General features: G+C 51.1%; 1 protein-coding gene across 2 annotated transcripts in view; it reads left to right on the forward strand.

The window, feature by feature from the left end:
* Window positions 1-23,671, forward strand: part of prkn (parkin RBR E3 ubiquitin protein ligase) — an 80,432-nt gene that overhangs the window by 6,099 nt on the left and 50,662 nt on the right. For both annotated transcript variants that reach the window (XM_064316909.1, XM_064316910.1), the window contains exon 2: window positions 15,000-15,163. In XM_064316909.1, coding sequence (XP_064172979.1) covers window positions 15,000-15,163 — 164 coding nt within the window. The remainder of the gene's footprint in view (window positions 1-14,999; window positions 15,164-23,671) is intronic.

Consider the following 23,671-nt stretch of genomic DNA (forward strand, 5'->3'; position numbering starts at 1 on the left):
ATTTTTTTCCCCTTTTTGTGATGGTTCAAACCGCCTCCCGCATAAGCTGTCCCATTAACACAGCCAACCGGATGCTCCCCTTTTCCGTGTCTGCTTCTCATTTAGCCGTTGATGTGTCAGAGATACAGTACCATTTAAAACAGTGGTCTCCAGCCCTGGTCCTGGAGAGCTACAGGGTCTGCTGGTTTTCATGGCGACTCTGCACTTCATGAATCAATTCGAGGAGTTGATTACCACAGTTAACTCAACTTGCCTGGTGTCTTGGGTCTCAACTGGGTGCTGATGTTAAGGTGAAAACAAAAACCCAGCAGACCCTGTAGCTCTCCGGGACCAGGGTTTGGAGGACCACTGATTTAAAATATACGAGCGATCTGTGCAGCTTTGTGTCTTTTGTGTGCTGCTGAATGTCGGACCTGGTTTCTTGGGGGAAAATCTGGACTTGCGCGACGAGGTTCAGAGTCGGTGGCGGCTGAGGCCCCGGTTTCGTTTCACAGACTGGAATTCAGTCCTCCGGCAACGAGATGCTAATGCGGTCTTATTTAATCCATCTGTTGAGCAGTCTTTAAAATCATCGCATTTCCTTACCTGAATCATCTCATTTAGCTATGTAATTATTGCTAATTATGCGCTGTTCCTTCACAGAACAATGCTCGTGTTCCATGTCCCCCCCCGCAGTCTTCAGATAATGTTACAGTACTACTGTGATACTTATTAGTAACAGATTATGATTTATCAGAGATACATTTACTGCATCTTGCTTTTTTTTTTACTTGTAAAAATGTACTGAATTAAAATGGCCCATGTAACTAACAAATTTTAAATAGTTTCTGTTGTGTTTTTAATTGTAACTGCAGGGCGGTTTACAGAAGTGTGTCCCTTATCAGACCCCCTGGGGAAAACAGACTGCTTACTGCGCTGGCAGGGAGTCAGCAGGGTGTGATAAAGAGACCGTGCTCAGTTACAATGCATACTACTGGATCAGCATTACGTAAACCTTGGGTTCTCCATACCACAGCGCAATCGTGTTTAGTATTGCTGGAAAGCCGGTGTCATGAGGAACCAGTTGGTGTCTCGGCTACGAAGGTTAACCTGGTGCGATAGGCTTACGGAGGTAGCACAAGCAGATTCAGTAATGTTGCTGCATTGTTATGATTGTGTCTTCATTTGATGGCGCGGGGTTTTACTTTGGTTTTACTGGGTAGGTAAGGGGAAAAGTGGAATGGTTTTGGGAAACTCGTCAACACGGTCACCTGTGCATCATACACGTGTAGCCATTTAACTACGCACACATTTTTGCACCATTAAACTGTATACTGGCATCATTGAACACACTGGACAATAAACTACATTCACTTTAACCTGCTATTCCTCTTTGACTCTTACCACTGCACACCTAGCCATTTTATAGTCCTGACATACACATAAAACTCAGGATATCTGCACGCCACAGTCACTAGTGTTGTAGCAGGATACACAATTGTATCTATGCAGGCTACACAAGCCAGAGGCACGTCTGCATCTACCGAGATAGACGGCGATCCGTATAGAGCCACACTACTGGTGGACAGCAGTCTCCTCCTCCTGTGTATAACTGCTAGCACAGAGGAAAGGTTAAAACATTATTTTGGAGTCAGATAATCGAGATAACATTTAATTAATCCCAATCCCATAGCACTGGGTAAGACTACACATGTTCCTTCGCCACTCGGATACTTGTTTGGTGTATCTGAGAAGATTCTTACATAACAAAATGGGGTGGGTTTTAGTGAAGTATTTTAATTGAGAGACTTGTAAAGAAAGCAACTGGGGAACTTGACAGTAGAACAAGTCAGCCTTTCGTTCTGTCATTACAGTCATGCTTCAGTGTTTCAATATTGCCCAGTAAAATGCCTAACTGGACACAATGTAAAGCAAAAGTTTGTCCACACTCAACAATTGTCTCACTGAAGAAACGCACAATCAGTGCACTTTTGTCAGGTCAGGTGATGCAAGATTTTAACAGAAGCAATAATGTAGGCTATATATTTTAAATGTAGACTTTCTGTGATTAGCCGATCAGTGATGGTCAGTGGTGAGTTAAACTAAGCTGCTTGTATTGTAGCTTGTCTACAGCAGATATTTATTTGTAGCCTCTTTAATAATATTATATTATCCCAATTTTTATAAGTTCAGCTGTTTTACTTCACACTATTGTGAGACGGTTATGTTTGGTGCTGTGTTTGCAGTTTTGTTACATTAGGGCAATTGAAAATGCTTACTGAAACATTTTTTGACGTTTAATATTAAGGAGTGTTCTCATCCAAACTACTGTTTTGAATTTCACATAAATATGTGCTGAGCTAAGTTATGTGATTTTCTTTTTTTTATTTAGGCTAAAGGCTGATGTTTAAGATGTGCAATTGTTCACGCAAAAGCAATGGCCACCGTGTTAGCCGTCCAAAAAAAAAAGAAAGAAAATAAAATAAAAATCCCATGATTCTGTGCATGATTTTGGGCTTTGATCTTTGGCCTGGGTTTGTCTTTGGGGAGACTGTGGTGCAGTCCTTAGAGTGACCAACTCTCAACCCATATGCTGGTCAACCCCCTCGTGTGGCCAGGAGTTCAGTTTCCCACCATGCAACTTGCTGAACTGTGATGCCATCACTAACCCTCCCTGCTTTCCCCCTGAATACAAAATTTGGGCCAGATGTCCACACACACACACACACACACACACACATGCGCATGCACGCACAATCACTAACGTTTGTCTTCTGGCTTATTTTGTAATTAAATGCAAGTATTTGTTTTTTCCTCCTCAAATACAGTTTGGGAGGTTGATGTTTGCAATTGCTGAACTAACCAAGCTGTGCTTGTAGTAAAACAAGAAAACGCTTGCGTTCGTTTAGTCAAAAACTAAGTTAAAGTTGAATGGTTCTTGGCCCCAGTCCTCATTTTAGTTTAGTTAACATGCTCTTCTGTCATAAAATTGTGTTATGGTAGCATGTCTTTGCCATTGTGTTATGCAAATAGCCTGTGTGCTTAATGACTTGTATCTATCTGTGTACTCTGCCTGAATACATAGGTTATTTTAAAAAAGGAGTTTTTTTTTCTCCCACAGTCAGAATTATTTAACATCATGCATTCGGTTAGTGTAGTCATTTGCTGAATTGCCCCCAAACACATTATGATTGGTCTAATTAATTAACAGATTAATCACGGCTTTATTGGAGCCGGTTCCCTTCTTACATATTCAACAGGAGCAGCTATCCGGGCGTTGTGGATTTTAACTGAAGCAGGGGCTGAAAAAGCAGACTGGGAAAAACCGCCAGGATCTTTGTGTGGCCTTCGACAATCTTTTTATTAACGTTGCCAACAAAATTTAAAGACGTGGAAAAAAGAAAAGTGGCAAATGCCACTGGTTAGTGTGCATGTTAAAGACACTAACCTATCAGAAAGACCGTTATTAAGAAGTGGTATACTGCCTATTTGCAAGGATTACCATTCAGTTAATGAGATACTCAGGTGCTCACTGAAACATGTAAGACATTGTTGCTAATATCCTGTTATACCGGTACGCCTGCCTACTTGCCCATACCACTGGTTTTCCGATATATTAACTCGTATAAAGTGTTTATTAAAATGAAATAGATTAGAATTACATATAACCTCAGGAGTCATATTTTCCATGAATGTCACATCCATTACAAAGTCAATTTGAAACACATAGATTTCATAATATAAGAGACATATGATAATACAAAATAATTACCAAATATTTTGGCCTTTATTATGTGTACAAATTGGCTATATTTCATTGTTTTCTTTGTGTTCTTTATGATCTTTGAATTTCCGATCTTATTTGGTGTGCATATGGAGTTCTCAATATTTAATTTCTCTCCTTACTCTCAAATCTAGTTCTTCCCTACTCAGTTGTTGGTAAAATCGCAGTGCTTAACCTGAAATCCAAAAGTAAGTCTCCTGTTTCTCATTGGATTAATCTAAGGCTTCTTTGAGAGAGAATGTGAGAGTGTGTTTGCAGACCTGGGCCCCTGTGTCTTAGCTTTGCACGTTTCAAGCATGCGTGAAGAGCACTGTCTTTGACTGCGGTAAAAACATCTATTTCTTGATAATAAATGAAATGGTACATTTTTTTTAATTTTTATTTAACATAGCTGGACTTACTGATCAGGATGGCATCACAAATGTCTTACATAGGGAGGCCTTTTTGAATAATAATAAAAAAACAATTATTATTATTATTATTATTATTATTATTATTAATAAATTAGCTTGGAAACACAAAACAATAATTCATAGTCATTAACCCAAGATGTTTTGGGTCAGTTTAGGTTGTTCAACACGTGAGTCTGTTTAACGAGCGTAGTGCTCTCCAACAGTGATCACATGTGTTGATGAACGTACGGATTATGTATTGCGATTTTGTCGACTGGGCCTAACTGAGGGGTTTTTCTCGTACCGCGTTGTTGTTTCCCCGTGAAGCTGTGAAGGAAAATCGGCTAGGTTGTCACGGTTACATCGAGTTGTGAGCGCTATCTGTATTTCAGAACTTGTTGAATTTTTTGTTTATCGGTCACCGTAGAGGGGAGGAGCGGACAGAATTTAGATCCGAGTCTCGGCGTAGCCGGACGCCCAAGAAATTGGCACGTCAATCACAAGTTTCATATCTCCGAGCGAGCTGTCATCGGAGAGAGAGAGTGTGAAAGAAGGAGGGAGGGAGGGAGGGAGGGAGGGACAGAAAGAAAGCAAGCAAGCAGTAAAAAAAAAGAACAAGAGAAAATGAGGGAATGAAAAGGACAGATATTTAGATAAAGCTGACAAAGAGTTTTTGCCTAATTGCCTCAGGAAGTGTGAGCGTCCTCTCTGAAACCCGAGAAGATAATGACAGCGTTACTGTCAATCAGTGGAAATTTGCGTGAGGTAAATATTTCGTGTAGGGGAGAAGGCGCGGGGTGTATATTCTAGCCGAGCTTCAAATCGATACAGGCCGTACAGGACGCTTCAACATTCCACCCGCTGTAGAGAATAATTAAGTAGCTGATTGCTTATGGCACTGTGTGCATGCGTGTGTGTGTGCGTGTGTCTGTATGTGCGATGTGTGTGTGTGAGAATGTCTGTGTGGTGTACGTGTGTGTGTGTGTGATGTGCGTGTGTACATGTGTGATGTGCATGTCTATGTATATGTGTAAAGTGCGCGTGTATGTATATGTCTGATGTATGAGTGTATATGTGTGATGTGTGTGTGAGTATGTACATGTGTGATGTGTGTGTGAGTATGTACATGTGTGATGTGTGTGTGAGTATGTACATGTGTGATGTGTGTGTGTGTATGTACATGTGTGATGTGTGTGTGAGTATGTACATGTGTGATGTGTGTGTGTGTATGTACATGTGTGATGTGTGTGTGTGTGTATGTGTATGTACATGTGTGTGTGATGTGCGTGTGTACATGTGTGATGTGCATGTGTATGTATATGTGTAAAGTGCGCGTGTATGTATATGTCTGATGTATGAGTGTATATGTGTGATGTGTGTGTGAGTATGTACATGTGTGATGTGTGTGTGAGTACGTGTGTCCGTGTGTCTCCACACCGATCCTTCCCCCCCCCCCAGGACATCGATGCTGTTCTGAGGGCAGCACTCTATGATCCATTTTCATTGAGCTAATGCTGTGTTGTTTAGGAAGCGATTAGCCTGGGACAATTTTATGGTTGAGTTGAGCCGGCGGACGGGGCCACCTGAAACCCGTAATGCGCTCTTGCCCGACGCCGCGGTTTATAATTAAAACTGGGGGAAAAACAAATTCTGTCTGAAATTAGAATTCGATGCGATGCGATGGCTCCCCGCCGCCGGTCGCTGGCGGTAAGAACGAGGTGAACGAGCGCGGGGGGGCGAGCGAGGGAACTTTCGCGCCTGGAGGAAGTGAGAGTGAAAAACTGCCGACGCTCCGAGCCGGGACAGGAAACAGGAGTTCGGCGCGGGAAGCGGCCGCCTCTGGGGCAGAGATTCACTGCTCTCTCCGCCTCCCTGCTGCCCTCACATTAAGCGCTTATTTTGGGCCTTAGCCTGTGAGGGATGCTGCTGTCCCAGCATGCATTTAAAATGGGGGGGGGGAGGGGCGGGTGTGGTTTAGGGGGGGTCTGGTCTCCAGTCTCTGGTCTCCATCTTCCAGTCTAACCGGGATGAGAGCGTGGCGTCTGTAAGTTGCTCTGTGATTGGATCTAATCGGTGCTGTGGTGAGCACTGTTTGCATTGGTTCAGGTCTGTCAGTGTTTGGCAGTTGGCAGCACCGCCTCACCTGTCTGGAAAGGCCTGAGCGCAGGTGAGGCGATACCTGCTCTGTGTTAATCAGCGGACATACTGGCCTGAACACAAACGTGTTATCAGTCCTGCCAGTCCTGGATGCTCTTTCTGTGACATAGCTCAAGGGTACTTACCTGTCTGTAGAGAGAGAATGGCTCAGGTGTACTTACCTGTCTGTAGAGAGAGCATGGCTCAGGTGTTATTACCTGTCTGTAGAGAGAGAATGGATCAGGTTTTGGTTTTGTTACCTCTCTGTAGAGAGAGAGTGACTCAGGTGTACTTACCTCTCTGTAGAGAGAGAGTGACTCAGGTGTACTTACCTCTCTGTAGAGAGAGAGTGACTCAGGTGTACTTACCTCTCTGTAGAGAGAGAGTGACTCAGGTGTACTTACCTCTCTGTAGAGCAGCTCCTGCTTGCCTGTGGACAGTGCCAGTGGTGGAGGGAGCGTTTGAGCTGGGAGCCGTGGCTGTGGTGGAGGGAGCGTTTGGGCTGGGAGCAGTGGCTGTGGTGGAGGGAGCGTTTGGGCTGGGAGCAGTGGCTGTGGTGGAGGGAGCGTTTGAGCTGGGAGCAGTGGCTGTGGTGGAGGGAGCGTTTGAGCTGGGAGCAGTGGCTGTGGTGGAGGGAGCGTTTGGGCTGGGAGCTGTGGCAGTGGTGGAGGGAGCGTTTGAGCTGGGAGCAGTGGCTGTGGTGGAGGGAGCGTTTGGGCTGGGAGCTGTGGCTGTGTTTCTGGCTCTGTGCCCCCCTTGCCCCAGCGCCCTCTCGCAGAATCCCGTTAACAGTCTGGCAAGCAGCACACCGCCATCCAAACACGTGTTGCCCCCGCTCCCCCCACCCCCAATCCCCCCACCCCCAATTCCCCCCCCCCCCGCGCCCTCCGACAAGGTGCAGCTTGTACCAGGCGCAGGCTAATCGTCGATTATCTCCCTAATTGCCCCTCTGTCTCAGAGATGGAGCGGAGAGAGGCAGCTGGCACGGGCGCAGAATGACACCTCCGCCTCCTCCACCCCCCCCCTCCACACCCCCGCCCCGCACCTCGCCCCCCCGCCCCTCTCCCTGGCAGTGACTAATCCGCCATCAGTGCGTCGGGTTCCTCAAAGGGCCGCTGGCACGCTTTCCGGACCGCCGCGTTCTTCCTCTCGCCGGGACCCCCCCCCCCCCCCCCCGGCGCTATCTTCGCCAGGAAATGAGCATTCCGGCGGGAAACGTGTGGCGGCGCGGCGGCGTGGTTCACCAGGGGGCAGCGAATCGGAACGTCTGAGCGCACAGCGGCCCTGTTTGCCCGCCGTAGATGCCGCGCGCGGTAAGCGGCGTGGGATCTTTAATCTTTCCGCGGTCGGGATCTCGTTCTCGGACCTCGGTCTCGTCCGAAAGACGGCGCGTCCCGCGGCTCGGCGCCTCCGCCGCCGCTCGGGGTTTGTTTTGCTCCCGAGCGAAGAGCGCCTCCTACTGGCTTGCGTTCTGCAGCGCAGTTTTCTCAGGGGGAGGTCTCCCGTTAGCTTAGCTTAGCTTAGCTTCAGCTGCTCGGCGGTGGCGGACAGGCCGCGCGGGGGTGTGGAGGAAGCGTTAGCGTGCGCCGCGGGGGCGGGAGCCGGGTCACGGCAGCGGAGCGTGTGCGGTCTCCGTGGCGACCGTCGCCGCCGCCTGATTAATGAGGACGGACGGGCGGAGGAAATATATATCCCCGCGATTTTTCGCGGCTCCACCGCGGGCTGACGAATGGTGCGGTGTGCGGAATCAATTGCGCCATTGATCTGTGAGATAATCCTCTCCGGGACCCCCCAGGCCTGCCAGCCGTCCGCCGTCCGCTCCTGCAGCCGGGGATGAGCGGCGGGGACGGGCCGGGTCTCCGATAGCGCGCGAGCTCGTCCGCTCCTCAGCGCCGGCGCCGGTGCCCCGCCCGCTTCTGCGACCCGCCAAATGAAGGAGGGTGCGGCGAAGCAGAGAAAGGGGAACAAAGAAGTTTTTATCCTCTTAATTGCTCTAGCCAAGCTGTGAAATCGGAGGATCTGTGTTATTTATTGTTACGCGTGGGGGAGGGAGTCGGGGGCGCTGAACCTGCGGTATTTTAAGGCGGTTTTGCCAGGGCTGTTTTGGCGGTTTATTGCTAATCGATGTCTGGGGGGGGACTGTGCCGGGCACTCGGCACTCTGGGAGACGCGGTGGTGCATATTCATCACTAAAGAATGTTACCGCGATGTCACGGCTGCATCGGGGGGCCCTGGTGTTCACAGTTAGCGGGATGGTTAGAGTGGTGAGCGTTAGGGGGCCACAGTTAGTGGGATGGTTAGAGTGGTGAGCGTTAGGGGGCCACAGTTACCGGGATGGTTAGAGCGGTGAGCGTTAGGCGGCCCTGGTGGTCACAGTTAGCGGGATGGTTAGAGTGGTGAGCGTTAGGGGGCCACAGTTAGCGGGATGGTTAGAGTGGTGAGCGTTAGGGGGCCACAGTTAGCAGGATGGTTAGAGTGGTGAGCGTTAGGGGGCCACAGTTAGAGGGATGGTTAGAGTAGTGAGCGTTAGGGGCCACAGTTAGCGGGATGGTTAGGGTGAGCGTTAGGGGCCACAGTTAGCGGGATGGTTAGAGTGGTGAGCGTTAGGGGGCCACAGTTAGCAGGATGGTTAGAGTGGTGAGCGTTAGGGGGCCACAGTTAGAGGGATGGTTAGAGTAGTGAGCGTTAGGGGGCCACAGTTAGCGGGATGGTTAGAGTGGTGAGCGTTAGGGGGCCACAGTTAGCGGGATGGTTAGAGTGGTGAGCGTTAGGGGGCCACAGTTAGCGGGATGGTTAGAGTGGTGAGCGTTAGGGGGCCACAGTTAGCGGGATGGTTAGAGTGGTGAGCGTTAGGGGGCCCTGGTGTTCACAGTTAGCGGGATGGTTAGAGTAGTGAGCGTTAGGGGGCCACAGTTAGCAGGATGGTTAGAGTGGTGAGCGTTAGGGGGCCACAGTTAGCGGGATGGTTAGAGTGGTGAGCGTTAGGGGGCCACAGTTAGCGGGATGGTTAGAGTGGTGAGCGTTAGGGGGCCACAGTTAGCGGGATGGTTAGAGCGGTGAGCGTTAGGGGGCCACAGTTAGCGGGATGGTTAGAGTGGTGATTGCTTCCCCTCACACTTCCTCTTCGCTCACAGCAGCTGGAGTAGCCGTCAATCACGCATTTATTATGATGAACGAGGCCTTCAGACAGAGACAGATCTCTCCCTCTCCACTTTTTCTCTCATCCCCCTCCTCCCGCTCACTCTATCCTTTCCTCTCTCTCGCTCTCCCTGCCTCTGGTTCTTTAAGGTTTCCCTTCTCTTTCTGCCTTCCCCTCCTCATCTCTCCCTTTCCTCTTTTTTATTATCGATCCATTTCTGCCTTTCTTTCTCTCTCTCTCTCTATTCCTCCCCCTCTATATTTGTTCTCGTCTATTTCTCTCTCGTGTCTTCCTTCTCCTCCCCTGTGTCTCTCACCCCCCCCACCCCACCCCCACCCCACCACCACTCTCTCTCTGTACTAAAGAGTCCTCAGACCTGTTTCCCACTGATGGTTCGGTTCAGAATTAAGCCAATCTGTCTTCATATTCCCCTTTCTGGTGGGGCTCGCATTGATCTGGCAGCCCGCCACTCCACTCAGACAGGAATCATTGGCTGGCCACCGTTCTCCGCCTCCCTAATTTGATTGACAGAACAAGTCTAGTCTCTGCCTTTTCTCTTTTTTTCCTTCTCCTCTTAGAATTACTGTCATGGGGTTCTATCAGTAAATAACACACATTTCATTATGCGGAGTAGGGGCCCAAACTGGCTGTTAGATTTCCTGTCTTATTAATATCCTAGTTCTCCTCCTCAGTTCCAGTCTGTACTTACGGAGAGCAGTACACCCCGGGGAGTTAGTGCGGTGCTTGTGGCGGGAGAATTGCACGCACGCGCGCACACACACGCACACGCGCACACACACGCACACGCGCACACACACGTATGCATGCACAAGCAGTCCTTCCTTCTCTCTCTCTCTCACACACACACACGCGCACACACACACACACACGCGCACACACACGTATGCATGCACAAGCAGTCTCTCTCTCTCTCTCACACACACCACACGCGCGCACACACACACACACGCGCACACACACGCACACGCGCACACACACGTATGCATGCACAAGCAGTCCTTCCTTCTCTCTCTCTCTCACACACACACACGCGCACACACACGTATGCATGCACAAGCAGTCCTTCCTTCTCTCTCTCTCCACACACACACGCGCCAAACCACTCCCCACGTTATGCATACACAAGCAGTCTCTCTCTCTCTCACACACGCACAAACACACACACACGAATGCATACACAAGCATTCTTTCTTTCTCTCTCTCTCACACACACACACGAATGCATACACAAGCAGTCTTTCTCTCTCTCTCTCACGAACACACATACGTATGCATACACAAGCAGTCTCTCTCTCTCTCTCACACGCACAAACACACACACACAAATGCATACACAAGCAGTCTTTCTTTCTCTCTCTCTCACACACACACAACGTATGGAACACAGCAGTCTACCATCATCTAGCTCTCCTCTCTCTCTCACACGCACATACGTATGGATACACAAGCAGTCCCTCTCTCTTTCTCTCTCTCTCTCACGAACACACATGCGTATGGATACATAAGCAGTCTCTCTCTCAGACACGAACACACACGTATGCATACACAAGCGGTCTCTGTCTCTCTTTCTCTCTTTCTCTCTCTCACACACACACACACACACACACAAATACGAAAGACCCTATGGAACATTATGTTCCATCTGGTGTGCAGATTTGTTGAAGTTAAGCCCCTCGAGCCGTCTACAATCTAATTGTAATATTCTATTAAACTGCGTAAGCATACATACGACTTGTGTCTGTACGAAAACCCAGACACACAGAAACCGGCTTGCGCGTCATACAGATACATTTACACCAGCATGATAGATGAGGATAGGCAAGATAAGATAGACACACACACACACACATACAGACACAAAAACACACACACAAATACAGACACACAGACGCACACACACAAACACACATACAGACACACAGACACAAACACACACACACACAAATGCGCAGGCAAACACATATGCACGCACGCACACACACACATCTGCACAGACCCACACACACGTGCACACACATACAGACACACACACAAACACACACACAAACCAGCAACACAAGACCAGCACACACACATCTGCACAACCCACACACGCACTACATACAGACACACAACCACAACACAAACACACACACACAATGCCAGCAACACATCACGCACACACCACACAACCACACACCTACACGACCACCACACACACACACACACGCTCAGATGTATTTAGAAATACACGGGGCCCTATGGAGGACACTTCCTGGCTCATACGTGGGACAGATGGCGGTACAGTTGCTCAAACACTGGGCTGTGGTCTCTAAGGGGCGACTCCGCGCCCTTTGTCACGCTCCACCGGAATCCAGCTGTTTAAATAACGCCCAGACAAATAAGGGGAAAGCATATAAACTACCATCAAAACAAATTTTCTTATCCAGGCAAAATGGCGTCCCTTTAACAGGGCGTCCGTCTGAGTGGATGCACGCTGCGGAGGGAGACAGGGGGGGCGGGGCTAACTGAGCACTGGGGAATAGAGTGCCCCATTACCATGCAGAGCAGAGTCCGCGTCGTTTCGAGCGCCCGAACCTCTCCCCCAGTCACGACCGCGGTCCGCCTCGCGCCCCCGCGCTTTCTGAACTCGCAGGGGCTCCCGGAACACGGGGGGGGGGGAGAGAAAATAGATATTTATCCTTGAAATATTTATTCTCTCCCCTTCCACTCCGCTCCAGCCAAATCTCCTAATATGTCTGGGGTTTGAGGCTGTCAGGGACGCGTTTCTCGGAAGGGTAATCCAGTCTGGCAGACTTAAATGATTGCATTCTGTCATTCTTACTCCCGAACCCCCCCCACACCCCCCCCCACCCCCCACCCCCTCGCCTACCCCCGCCCCACTCTCTACGGCTCTGGGAATCCGGACACGTCGAAAATTCCCTCACAAAAACTGGCTGCTCCGGTAATGGGACATGACAAAGGAGGAATTTGCTCATTTGTTATCCACTTGGACGGGATGCAAACAATGAGGGAGGTTATGGAGATGGCGGCAGAAGTGGCGGCAGTGGCGGCGGAAGGGGCGAGTCACGCGGCCTCTCCGCCGCACGCGCTCCCCTTTCGTCGTCCGCGGGGGCCTCTTCCCCCTGTCAGGATTTCGGTTTTAGTGCGCCCGCCAGGACGGGCGCGCTCGTCCTCCTGGTTAAACGGTACTGGGAGAGTTGGGTTTACGCGGTGTGGCGAAGGCGGGACATGGCCTGGCTCTTAGTGGCGGTATCAGGGTTTATGGCGCTAAGCAACTGACCCACAGGAACGCGGCGGAGTTTCACTCGATTACTTGTGGGCTCCCGTCCACCTTAATGGACATAATTTGCTAATGGTCTGATATGAACTGAAAAGTCTCATTTTTAGGGGAGGTTACACTCATCCTGGTCTTCCCGTCTTTAAAAGCCTGTCAGTACAACCTGCAGGCCGCAGCCTTGAGGGTCGGCGGTGGGGGGGGGGCAGCTGTAATTTGCCTCTTCATCACCCAGGGAGGGAGGGATTCAGTCGGTCTGGATGACCGCGTCTCGTCACTCACTGGCGACCTCTGCTGGTCAGTCAGGTGAGTGCAGTCTGCTTGCTCAACCTGGACACGGACGTGTTCTTCCGGCATGTGCAAGGTCAGCTTGCGGATGGTGTAGCAGAAGGAATCAGTGGGCAGGCAGCACATGTTTCAGAGATCAAATGCTTCTCAGCGTTCTCCTGAATTTCGAATTTCGGGTTTCGGCTCGTCTGGTGAATGCGACTCTCGGCACTGTAAATTGAGAGAAAATGGGAAGAGGCACATAAATATATAAAAACCTGTTGATGGAGACAGTCTGAAAGCTTTTAGAAATGCCTTAATGGCGTACATTTCAGGTGTGTTCAGAGGATACTGAAAAAGAAGAGTTTAGCTTCAGTAGGTTTTTACTTTCAATTTAGTTTGAAATTCTATTTCAGTTTCCATTATTCCACTTTCCATTTCAGTTTAATTTTAGTTTTCACAAAATGTGTTATTAGTTTTAGGTTGTTTTAGACTTTTAAAAAAACAACCATGGTATAATCATGCAAACAGTACAGCACATGTGCTTTACAGATCCACCAACTCTTATGTATGTCATTCAGATGGGATGGTAGTGGGCAACAGCAGTCAGTTTGCTGACTTATCCCCATAGGATACGGATCAGTGGATCCACATTCCCCGGCTCTAGACTAATGCTTGTGACTGTCTCCCTCAGGTCAGACTTCACATACAGCATGTTACTGTACGTACAGAATACCTGAGCAAAATGCACTACAGACCAGAATTACGCTCCAAATGAGAACCAGGCAGCGCCCGAAGTCTGCGCTGAACTTCAAACTTCGCGTCTAGTGCTGCGGCGTTTTGGCGATTGCGCGTACATTTCGTAGGATTAAGATTAAGTGTTTGTTTTGGATTCCATTTCCTCCTCGTCCCTGATTAAAGGGCATGTCTGTTTCCAAGTTCTTTTGAAAAATCCCCTTTTGTTCGAGAATGTCAGATGCTGGAGAGGTCAGCTGACTCGGCTCCTCCTGATAGGCTGGGCTCTGTCCCTTTGTGGTTCGTTCACGATCTGAGTTTTTATTTTCTCTGTGACTCAAGCCAGGAGCGTCTGCAAATGCAGTTTTCTGAAAGGGCTTTGCATGCGTGTGCTTGTGCGCATGTGAATGCAGGTACATTTGCGTGTGTGCGTATTAGTGTGTGCTTTTGAGAGTGTGCGTGTGCGTACATGTGTGTACGCGCATGTGCGTGTGCATATAGATGTGCGTGTGTATGTGTGTGTAAGTGCACACACAGGTTGTGTATGTGTGTGTGTGTGTGTGTGTAAGTGCACACACAGGTTGTGAATGTGCGTGGCTGTGTGCAGTCGCCAGATGGGTGTGTATTTAGGCCTGCACAGATGCACTTATGTACACAGCTTTGCGGAGTTTAATAGAATATTAAAATATTACTGCAGACAGCTTGGGGCTTTTACTTCGACAGATCTGCCATTTACGAGTTTGGACTTATCTCAGACCCTAGAAGGGTTCTGCAAAGGTTGACTCATTTCAATTAAAATAATAAGAAAAGATAGCGGAAAAAGCTTTTGGGCTCAATCTTGCTCAGTGAGACTCACTTTGCATTTTGTATTAAAGGCCACCTCCCAATCACCTTCTTGGGTTCCCCCCCCCCCTCCCTGTCTCTCACTCTCATGCCTTCTTTTTAAATTTACCTTCCCTCTCTCTCTCTCTCTCTCTCTCTCTCTCCTCTCTCTCCTCCCACATCCTCACTCACACAACTGCACTCACATCCACACAAACACACATGCACACACACACACACAGCTCACACACAGCATCCCACACACACACACACACACACATCACGCACCACACTCCACCATCACCACACACACTTTCACATACACACACACACACACACACACTCTCACACACACACGCGCACGCACACACTCTCTCACACACACACGCACACACACTCTCTCTCACATACACACACTCTCTCTCACACACACTCTCACACACGCAGTGTTTGTCAGGTTTAACAGCAGTCAGGGCTACCCGGTGGAGCTGGAGGCCGGGGCGAGTGTGGCTGAGCTGAGGGAGGCTGTGGGGAGACAGCAGGGGGTCCGGCCTGAGGAGCTGAGGGTCATTTTCGCCGGCAGAGAACTGAGCAGCGACTGCACCCTCCAGGTAAGTGGAGTCCAACCCCACCCCACCACACCCCACCCGACCCCACTCACCATCCCACCCCACCCGACCCCACTCACCATCCCACCCCACCCCACCCAACTCTTCACCCCAACCAACTTCCTACCACACCGTACCCTGCCCCACCCCTCTATGGGGTGGCAGTTAATGGAACATCGCGAGAGTGAGGAGAATTTGGTGACGGAAATGCCACGCGGGTCCCCAGCCTTCATGGCGTCTCCAGGCCTGTCTCTAGCCTCGCAGTCGCCCGCGCTTCCTGTTCCTTTCTGTCTCTGCTCGGCCCCTCGTCTGCGTCCGGACCTCTGGCCCGCGCTCGCCTAACCGCGGTCCGCAGGTGCGCTCCACCCGCCCCCCCCCCATCACCACTGCGCCCCCCCCGGCCGGCCTCCAGCCGGGCTCAGCCTGACATTCTTCCTCCTCCGGAGCTGACGGCGTAAACAGAGCCGGGGGATTCCGTGAACTTTACTCCACGTCGCTTCATTAATTTTGACCTTCTTAATTATGCATTAAAACAGCCAGGGCTACGAGGACCAGGGGCTACCAAGGCCGGGGGGTGGGGGTGGGGGGACTGGGGGAGGGGTGGGGGGGGCGGGCCGGGATCCGGAGAGCGCCGGGTACTAGCGATCCCCCACTCCGGCTGCCAGTTCCGCCCACTCCACACATTTACCTCCGCGCGCCGTGCTCCATCTCCCCCTGACAAGTTGCACTCACGAATGCTGGGGGGGGGGGGGGGGCAGGGGGGGGAGGGGGGGGGGGGGGGGCCACATGGAGCAGAGGGGCCCGGGCTGCTGGCGCAAAGGCTTAACGCGTGGAGGGGAGATTTGGCCGCGACTCAACCCTGACCCCTAGAGCGCGACGGCGGCGCTGCGGCCTGGAGGAACGGCGGGGACTCGGCGGGCCCCAGAAGGAGAGAGAGAAGCTTGTTTCACGCTTCGCAGGCTCGCCCAGGTGCGCCGTGCCAGGCCACACCGCGCGCCCCGGCCCGGGTGGATTGAGCCGTTCGGAAGTTGGCGGGCGACCCCGGCGCGTCCCCCTCCTCGTTCGCCGTGTCGAGCGCGGCGTGCCGTGAAGCCCAGCAGACGGCGGGGCGACCCTCGCGCGCTCGTTACCCGCGTGCCCTGATGCATGATGGGGCACAGGAAGGACGCTTAGCCCCTCCCCCTGTTCAGCCCAACCCGCACAGCGCTACATGCAAGAAGCCCCTTTTTTTTTTCCTCCACAAACTACGTTACCCCCTTTCAGGGAAACGATTTTAGCTCCGGGATCGGTGGAGGGAGGGACATTTTATTTATTTCAGCTGAAGATGAATTCTGAGGGCAAATGGCTGCCCGCGGTCCGCCATTTCGCCTACGCAGCCGCCGACAGATGTTTCCCGCTCCTGCCCGATGGCGAGTCTGAAGGCGAAGCAGGAGAGGACCAAAAAAAAGAAAACGTGGGAGAGAACGGGCGAAGGTGTTAACTGACTCCCGAATCTTCCGCGACTGCGTTTATTTCCCCGCGCCGCCCGAGCGCCGCGCGACCTGCGGCTCCGGAGCGCAGCTGGGCTTCGTCAGCGTCTGGAATCCGTAGGCGGCCCGATCAGCGCTAGCCTACGGTGCCGCTCGACCGCGCTGCGGTCTCCAGCTGTTCCCCCGCTGACGGTGAGCGAGCGCGTGGGCTAGCGCTTCCGTTCGGTCGGAGGCTACAGGGGCAGCGCACACCTGCTGATCGCTCACTGAGGAAGTCTCATCTGGCGGTCGAATCTTTTTTTTTTTTCTTTTTTTTGTTTCGGTCAACATTTTATTTTGGTCAATATAGCATTTTACGTTACAGCATCGTTTCAGACAGGATTTACAGGAAAGTTCTGTTTTGGTGCTTTCTCTCGCCGCGATGTGAGGTGTGAACTTCGAAGCGTGGAAGAAATCTTTGCAGCACTTGAAAGTACTGATTTGAGCGATGTTTTTTGCGATGTGTTTAGTGAAATTTTAGCGAGGTGTTTTGTGAGACTTTTGTGAGCGAAAACACAAATGGCTGCCTCGAAAATTGCAGTCAGGTACCACTCGGTTTGGTGTGACAGAAATGTGTGAGGGGGGAGAGAGAGAGAGAGAGAGAGAGAGAGAGAGAGAGAGAGAGAGAGAGAGATTTAAAAACCCTTTTATTGGGACATTGTTTAACCACAGAAATTACTGTACTTCAAAACAAAAATAATACACAAGCAACATAAAGAGAAAAACAATTAACAAACTAACCACAGGCAGAAAAGAGAGAAATAGCTAGAGAAAAGAGAGAGAGAGAGAGAGAGAGAAGAGAAACATATACACTTCCATTTTCTTATATTAAAAAAAAAACATCCACACTCCATCAGCAAAAAAAAAAAAAAACTGAGAGTGAGAGAGAGAGGGAGAGAGAGAGAGAGAGAGAGAGAGGAGGAGGGAGGGAGGAGAGACAGAGAGAGAGAGAGAGAGAGAGAGAGAGAGAGAGAGAGAGAGAGAGAGGGAGAGAGAAGAGAGAGAGAGAGACAGACAGAGAGAGAGAGACAGAGACACAGAGAGAGAGAGCGAGAGAGAGAGAGAGAGAGAGAGAGAGAGAGAGAGAGAGAGAGAGAGAGAGAGAGAGAGAGCGCAGAGCGCTAATGTATCATTAGCCAGCCGTTTAGCGGTTCTCCAGCTGTTTGTGTTGGAGCAGAACTCTCCCAGTTTGACGCTGTAATCAGCGAGCCCCCGTGTTGCGGGCTTTACTCGCCGCATTACGGCTGGAGAGCGGCGTTTCCGCTGCTCGGGATCGAATTAGACTCGCCTCTGCTTTCGTACGGCCTCCGGCGGCAGAAAGCGTTCCCTCCCCGGTTCTCCGTGTGAGCGCCCCCCCGGTGGCGGTTCTGTAGCCGTTCGGGAGGCTTGTTTGAAAGCCGCCCGCCAACGCGGTGACCCACATTAACCCGCGGAGTCGGAATTCGGCTGGTCATGCACTGACCCCTCAGCAGGGCCTTTACATTTATACTTTAAATGTTTTTTTGCACCACGTTAAAGGATGACATGTGGTCAGTGCTTTCAAAAAGAAAAAAAAAAAATATATATATATATATATATTACATTGTAGGCATTTAGCAGACTTATCCAGAGTGGACTTACACAACTTTTTTCATAGCATTTACATTGCATCCATTTATGCAGCTGGACATATACTGAAGCAGTGCAGGTTGAGTACCTTGCTCAAGGGTACAACGGCAATGTCCCACCTGGGAAATTGAACCTGTGACCTTTCGGTTGCAAGACCAACTCCTTACCCATTACGATACTCTTGCAAATGTAAATTTAAGAAAGTAAAACCAAGTAAAAGGGGCCCCAGCCATAGATCAAGTGGAATGATAAACATTTTTGAAACACAGACAGAATTTAAGCATCTAGTTTAGGTCTTCGGGCAGCACTGCAGTGTTAATGTGCCGTTTTTAAATTGGGATTAAGTAATAAATATGTTGTCTGTTTTTCACTCGGCTCTGACGCTCCGAGCTATGGACATGGATTGTTGTCAGGTTGACTCAATAACATGAAAAGGCTTGTCTGCCTTACGCAATGCGTTATGTAAATTTAGGAAAAAAATGATAATAAATTTTAGCCGTGGAGGCAATTATGTGAGACACGATGTCAATACTGTGGGAGATCTTCTCCCCCTGCGCAGAGAAGGGCCTGGTGTTGTTTAATCATGGCAGAGCTGGCTTTCACGCCCCCCCCCGACCCCCCCCCCCGGACAGAAGGACCTCCCGTACACCCTGTCAGTCACCGGCGAAACCCACGGCCATTTCGCCGCGCTCTCCGTGGTGAAACGCTGCGATTCGGTTTAATTCGGTGAGCTCCTGATAGGGCGCGATTGTCCTAAAGCGCACCGAAGCCCGTGAAACAGGGGCGTGGGGGGCGGGGGGGGGGGCGGGGCGGGGGTGGGGGGGTGGGGGGGGGGGTGGCGGGAGGGTGGGGGGGGAGGGTTGGCGGGAGGGGCGGACTCTGGTTTGGCACACAGAGGAACTGAGGCGGAGCACGTGTGGCGTCGGACACGGTGACGGACAGTACGTCCGTTCTTAAAAAGGACAGAGAGAAGGAGAGAGGGATAAGAGAGAGAAGAGTGAAGGTGGAAGGCGCTCCCAAGGTCTGTGCGACTCAGAGTACACAGAGTGAAGACATGCGCTCATACACAGGAGAGAGGGAGAGAGAGACAGAACGAGGGAGACAGAGAGAGGGAGACAGAAACTGAGAGAGAGAGAGAGCAGGCAAGGGAGAGAGAGAGAGAGGAGATAGACTGAGAGAGAGACACAGACAGAGAGCGCGAGAGACTGTAAGTGAGAGAAAGAGAGACAAAGACAGAAAGAGACACGGACAGAGTGAGAGTGAGAGAGACAGAGAGACAGAATGAGAGTCAGAGAGAGTGAGCGCGAGAGAGACAGACAGAAAGAGAGAGACAGACGTAAAGAGAGAGAGAGAGAGAGCTTTGTCGTTGCGGAGTCGCCTCACGCTGCGGGGGCCTGAACGGTGGAGGGCCCCGGCGCCTCACCCTCTCGGGCTGGTTTATCTGTCGCTGCCCGCGGTGGGCACGCGTGCGGTTTGCAGCGATGAGTAGGCCGAGGACAGGCAGAGCGTGTGCGGTAATCTGCTCTGTTAGCTCTGCTTCCCTGAGGAGCAGCAGTCGCCCCGCGCCAAGGGGGCAACGTGGACGGGGCTGCCCGTCACTGCTGGGGGCGGGGGGGGGGGGGGCTGGGGGCCTGTGACTCCTCTGCCTCTGTGACCCGCTGGCCAGAGTGCGCTCTGAATGCGGAGTGTGTGTGCTTCCTCAAGCGCGTCTCGCTGGGTCTCAGTCAGTCTGGTGTGCAGCTCTGACCCCCTTGGGTTGGTCCAGTTATTCAAGTGTGTCTCGCTGTCTCAGGTGTGTCTCAGGTGTGTCTCTCAGGTGTCTCACTGTCTCAGGTGTGTCTCTCAGGTGTGTCCCACTGTCTCAGGTGTGTCTCTCAGGTGTCTCGCTGTCTCAGGTGTGTCTTGCTGTCTCAGGTGTGTCTCTCAGGTGTGTCTTGTTGTCTCGTGTGTCTCTCAGGTGTGTCTCTCAGGTGTGTCTCACTGTCTCAGGTGTGTTTTGCTGTCTCTGGTGTGTCTCCCTGTCTCAGGTGTGTTAATATCTCAGATGTGTCTCCCTGTGTCAGGTGAGGTTCACTATTTCAGGTGTCTCACTTTCTGAGGTATTTCTCACTGTCTCACTGGTGTGTTAATATCTCGGGTGTGTATCAATGTTTTAGGCATGTCTGTCTATCTCAGATTTTTCTCACTATCCCTAGTTTGCCTCATATTTCCGCAATAAAATGCAGTTTGATCTTGCCAGAAATTACGCATGTTTTAGGTGTTCCTGACCTCTGTTTAAGGCCCCATCCCTGAATTCAGTTTGTTTACATAAAGATTACCGATATGTTTTTGAGCTGATACTCAAATCAGCCCACAGCATAGGTCATGTGTCACCACCCTGCCTCTCTTTTGGGAATGGTGGGGCGGCTGGTTTTAGAACCTGGCTGTGGGTTTGAAGGAGGTTCAGTTGGAATTTCCAGTTACTCATTACATTGAACTTAGCTGCGGGGAGCTAATTGGGTAGACGGGTTGCGGGAAAAAAAATCATTAAGAAATCAGTGTTGTGACGGCCATTTGCTGAACGTACGCTTGCTATGTCCAGTTTTCCCTTTGGTTCTTTTTAAATCAAAAATACTTACATATCGATTCCCCCCCCCTCCAAAAACACTTAAAATGAATCTCACGCTCCATTTAGATGTACATGTTAAGTTATGACCTCGAGGTAAACAAACCTCTGATCGTTTTTCACAGAGCGGCCCGGGGTGGCATTTCACCACAGCGTGCTTGTTTTACATTAAAAGATTTTTTTGATTCCAGAATTTTGTTTTCTCTCCCTTTTCAAACCAAATAGTTTTGACGTGTACCCCCCCCCCCCAACACCTCCGCTCCGAGTACATCGATTCCCTCCGGTGGGAATTTAGTCTTTTTCGTTTTTGGCGTTCGTCCTGGTCTCGGCCCGCCGAAGCCGCTGCCATAGCAACTGAGTGACAGCCGCCCCGTGGTCCCGCCTCCTGTTTGTTTTCATTGGTCCATTAACCTGCTGCGCCCGACAATTTGCATTAAGCCACCAGTTATTGACACCTCCTCTCTCTCTCCCGGTGCCTTTGCGGTGGTAATTGTGATTTCAGTTTGCGTGAAATGGGCAGGAGTAATGTCTCGACGTCTTAATAGAAAGATGAAAAGTTTTCCCTCTCTTCTGAGCAATAACCACCATCGCCGCCCCCACCCCCCCACCACCACCACCACCATCACCCTAGACCCCCCCCCCCCACCCCCCAGCCATTCATAACCTCATGATCTTTTAAGCAAGCGGGCGTGGTGTGTTTTAGAGGGCCGCGCGTGCCTGTTTTTTTTAAGCGCGGTTGTAAATGGCGTTGTGAATAATTGATCGCTCGCCGCGGCTCGTTGGAATGCCGCCGCGGTCCGGGCCTCTCGTCGCGGCCCCGACTCCGTTACCCGCGCGGCGGGTCAGACGCGCCTGGAGCGTACGGGCCCTGCCGATCGAGCTGATCCCCACAGCGCCGGCGCCGGCTAGCCGGGTGAGAGTGAGAGTGAGAGTGAGAGCATGGCCCGGAATGTTCTCCGAGCTTCCCTAAGGAGAGACGGGATCGCTCCGGACGAGACCCCCGTACTCCCCCCCTCCCTGCCCCACTCTGGGTCCTCTGGGGCGCTGGTGCCCCAAGCCGGGTGGGGGCTGCGGTCACCCGTGGCCACACCAGGGGACCTTCCCGCTATTTTAGAGTTATTGACAGTTAGTGACAGTGCAGTTCTGTTGCTACGGTACATCGACGCAAATCGCAAATCAGTACCTTGCTGAAGCATGCGGCACTAGGGGTCCCATCCGGGTCTCTATGGTTACTAATCCACTTCTCTGACAAGTTTACACCCCCCCCCCCCTTCAGTCTACCTACTTTGGTTTATTCCTTAATATTTATAGTCTATTACTGTAGTCACTATGGCATAAGCACAAATGGGAAAACCATTTATTCAGTTATACCAATTCTAGATATGTGTGTGCGTTTATACATTTATGTGTACATGTGTGTATGTGTGTGTGCGTGCGTGTGTATTTGTATGTGTGCATGTGTGTTTGCATATGTGTGTATGTCTGCGTGTGCTTGTGTACATGTGTGTGTGCATGTGCTCGTCTATGTGTGTGTGTGCCTGTTCCCTGATTGCGGATTAAAGGTGTGTTGGGGGGGGGGGGAAGCAGCGGAATAACAAGGCTGTGGCCGAACACTGATAAGGGCCGAGCTTCCCGCCGCGGAGTCTCAGAAACGTGAAAGTAACCGCGATGCTATCGGCGCTGACGGACAGGCTCCGCGGAACACGAGCGCCGAACCCGAGCTTCCCCTTCCAGCGGCGCGGAGCGGCGCGGCGCGGACCGAAGCGACAGCGGGAGTCAAAACACCGGCGCTGCCTCACGGACAGGGGGGATATTGACCTTGATGCCTAATGTGGTCTGCGGAGGTGCAGTATTACAGGCTCAGTGTATATCCCCTCCACCCCCCCCCCCCCCCACCGCGCGCGATGCTATCTGCCCAATTTTCAGATGGAAATTTCTCCTCTCGCGTCACTCCAGCGCCGCCAGACCCGCGCTCCTCTGGCGGACTCATCTGTGAGCCGGCGACCGCTCGCGGCGAAGCGTCCGGGGGTGTTAATGAAACTCTGACAGAGTCTATACGAGTCCGCTGCACATAGCGGACTCGCATAAACTCGGAAGGAGTTGATTCAACACTGAGAAATGTACCGTTCTACCCTACAGCCCGCTACCAGTCAGAACCACTGGAGAATCCGTGCTAGTGTACGCTATAGGGCCAGCAGTACTACTGCAAAAAAACATCGACTGGCTCTGGGAAGCCGGTTAAAAACTAAAACGATGAGGTTTTAATGTAGCGTTTCGCATAAATCGGTCGTCTCGTCCGTTTATTTGAGATTTAGCGCGCGGTGTTATTGATCTCATCTCCCACGTTCAGCAACCCCGCTGCATTAAAATAAACAAGCGAGTCCGTTTCTCCTGTTTTCCTTTCCTCTTCCTCGCCTCCGACCGCGCCCCGGGCGGAAAGCCGCGGAACGCCCGCCCCCGATTTACCGCCGCGGCGGAACGCGCTCTCCACGCGGCGCGAACACGGCGAGGAAACTCGTCTCGCGGCCTTTCTTCCTGCCGGAGTCCCTCGCGTTCCCCGCGAGGAAGAACCCGTTAAACCGGCGTCTCCAGCAGCTGGCGAAGGAAAACGGAGCAAATCGAATTAATTCCGTTTTTATTTAGACGTCCTTGGCTCACCCTTCCGCGAGCCCCCGAAATTATCCCTCCGCTGCTCGGATAGCTGTACAAACGAGGACCTTTTTTCTTGACGACCACCTTTTTTTTTTTTTTTTTAACGACCTTATCTTTAATGAGGACCTGTCAACCTCA

Source organism: Anguilla rostrata, chromosome 18 (assembly GCF_018555375.3).
Source record: "Anguilla rostrata isolate EN2019 chromosome 18, ASM1855537v3, whole genome shotgun sequence".
Classification (NCBI taxonomy): Eukaryota; Metazoa; Chordata; class Actinopteri; order Anguilliformes; family Anguillidae; genus Anguilla; species Anguilla rostrata.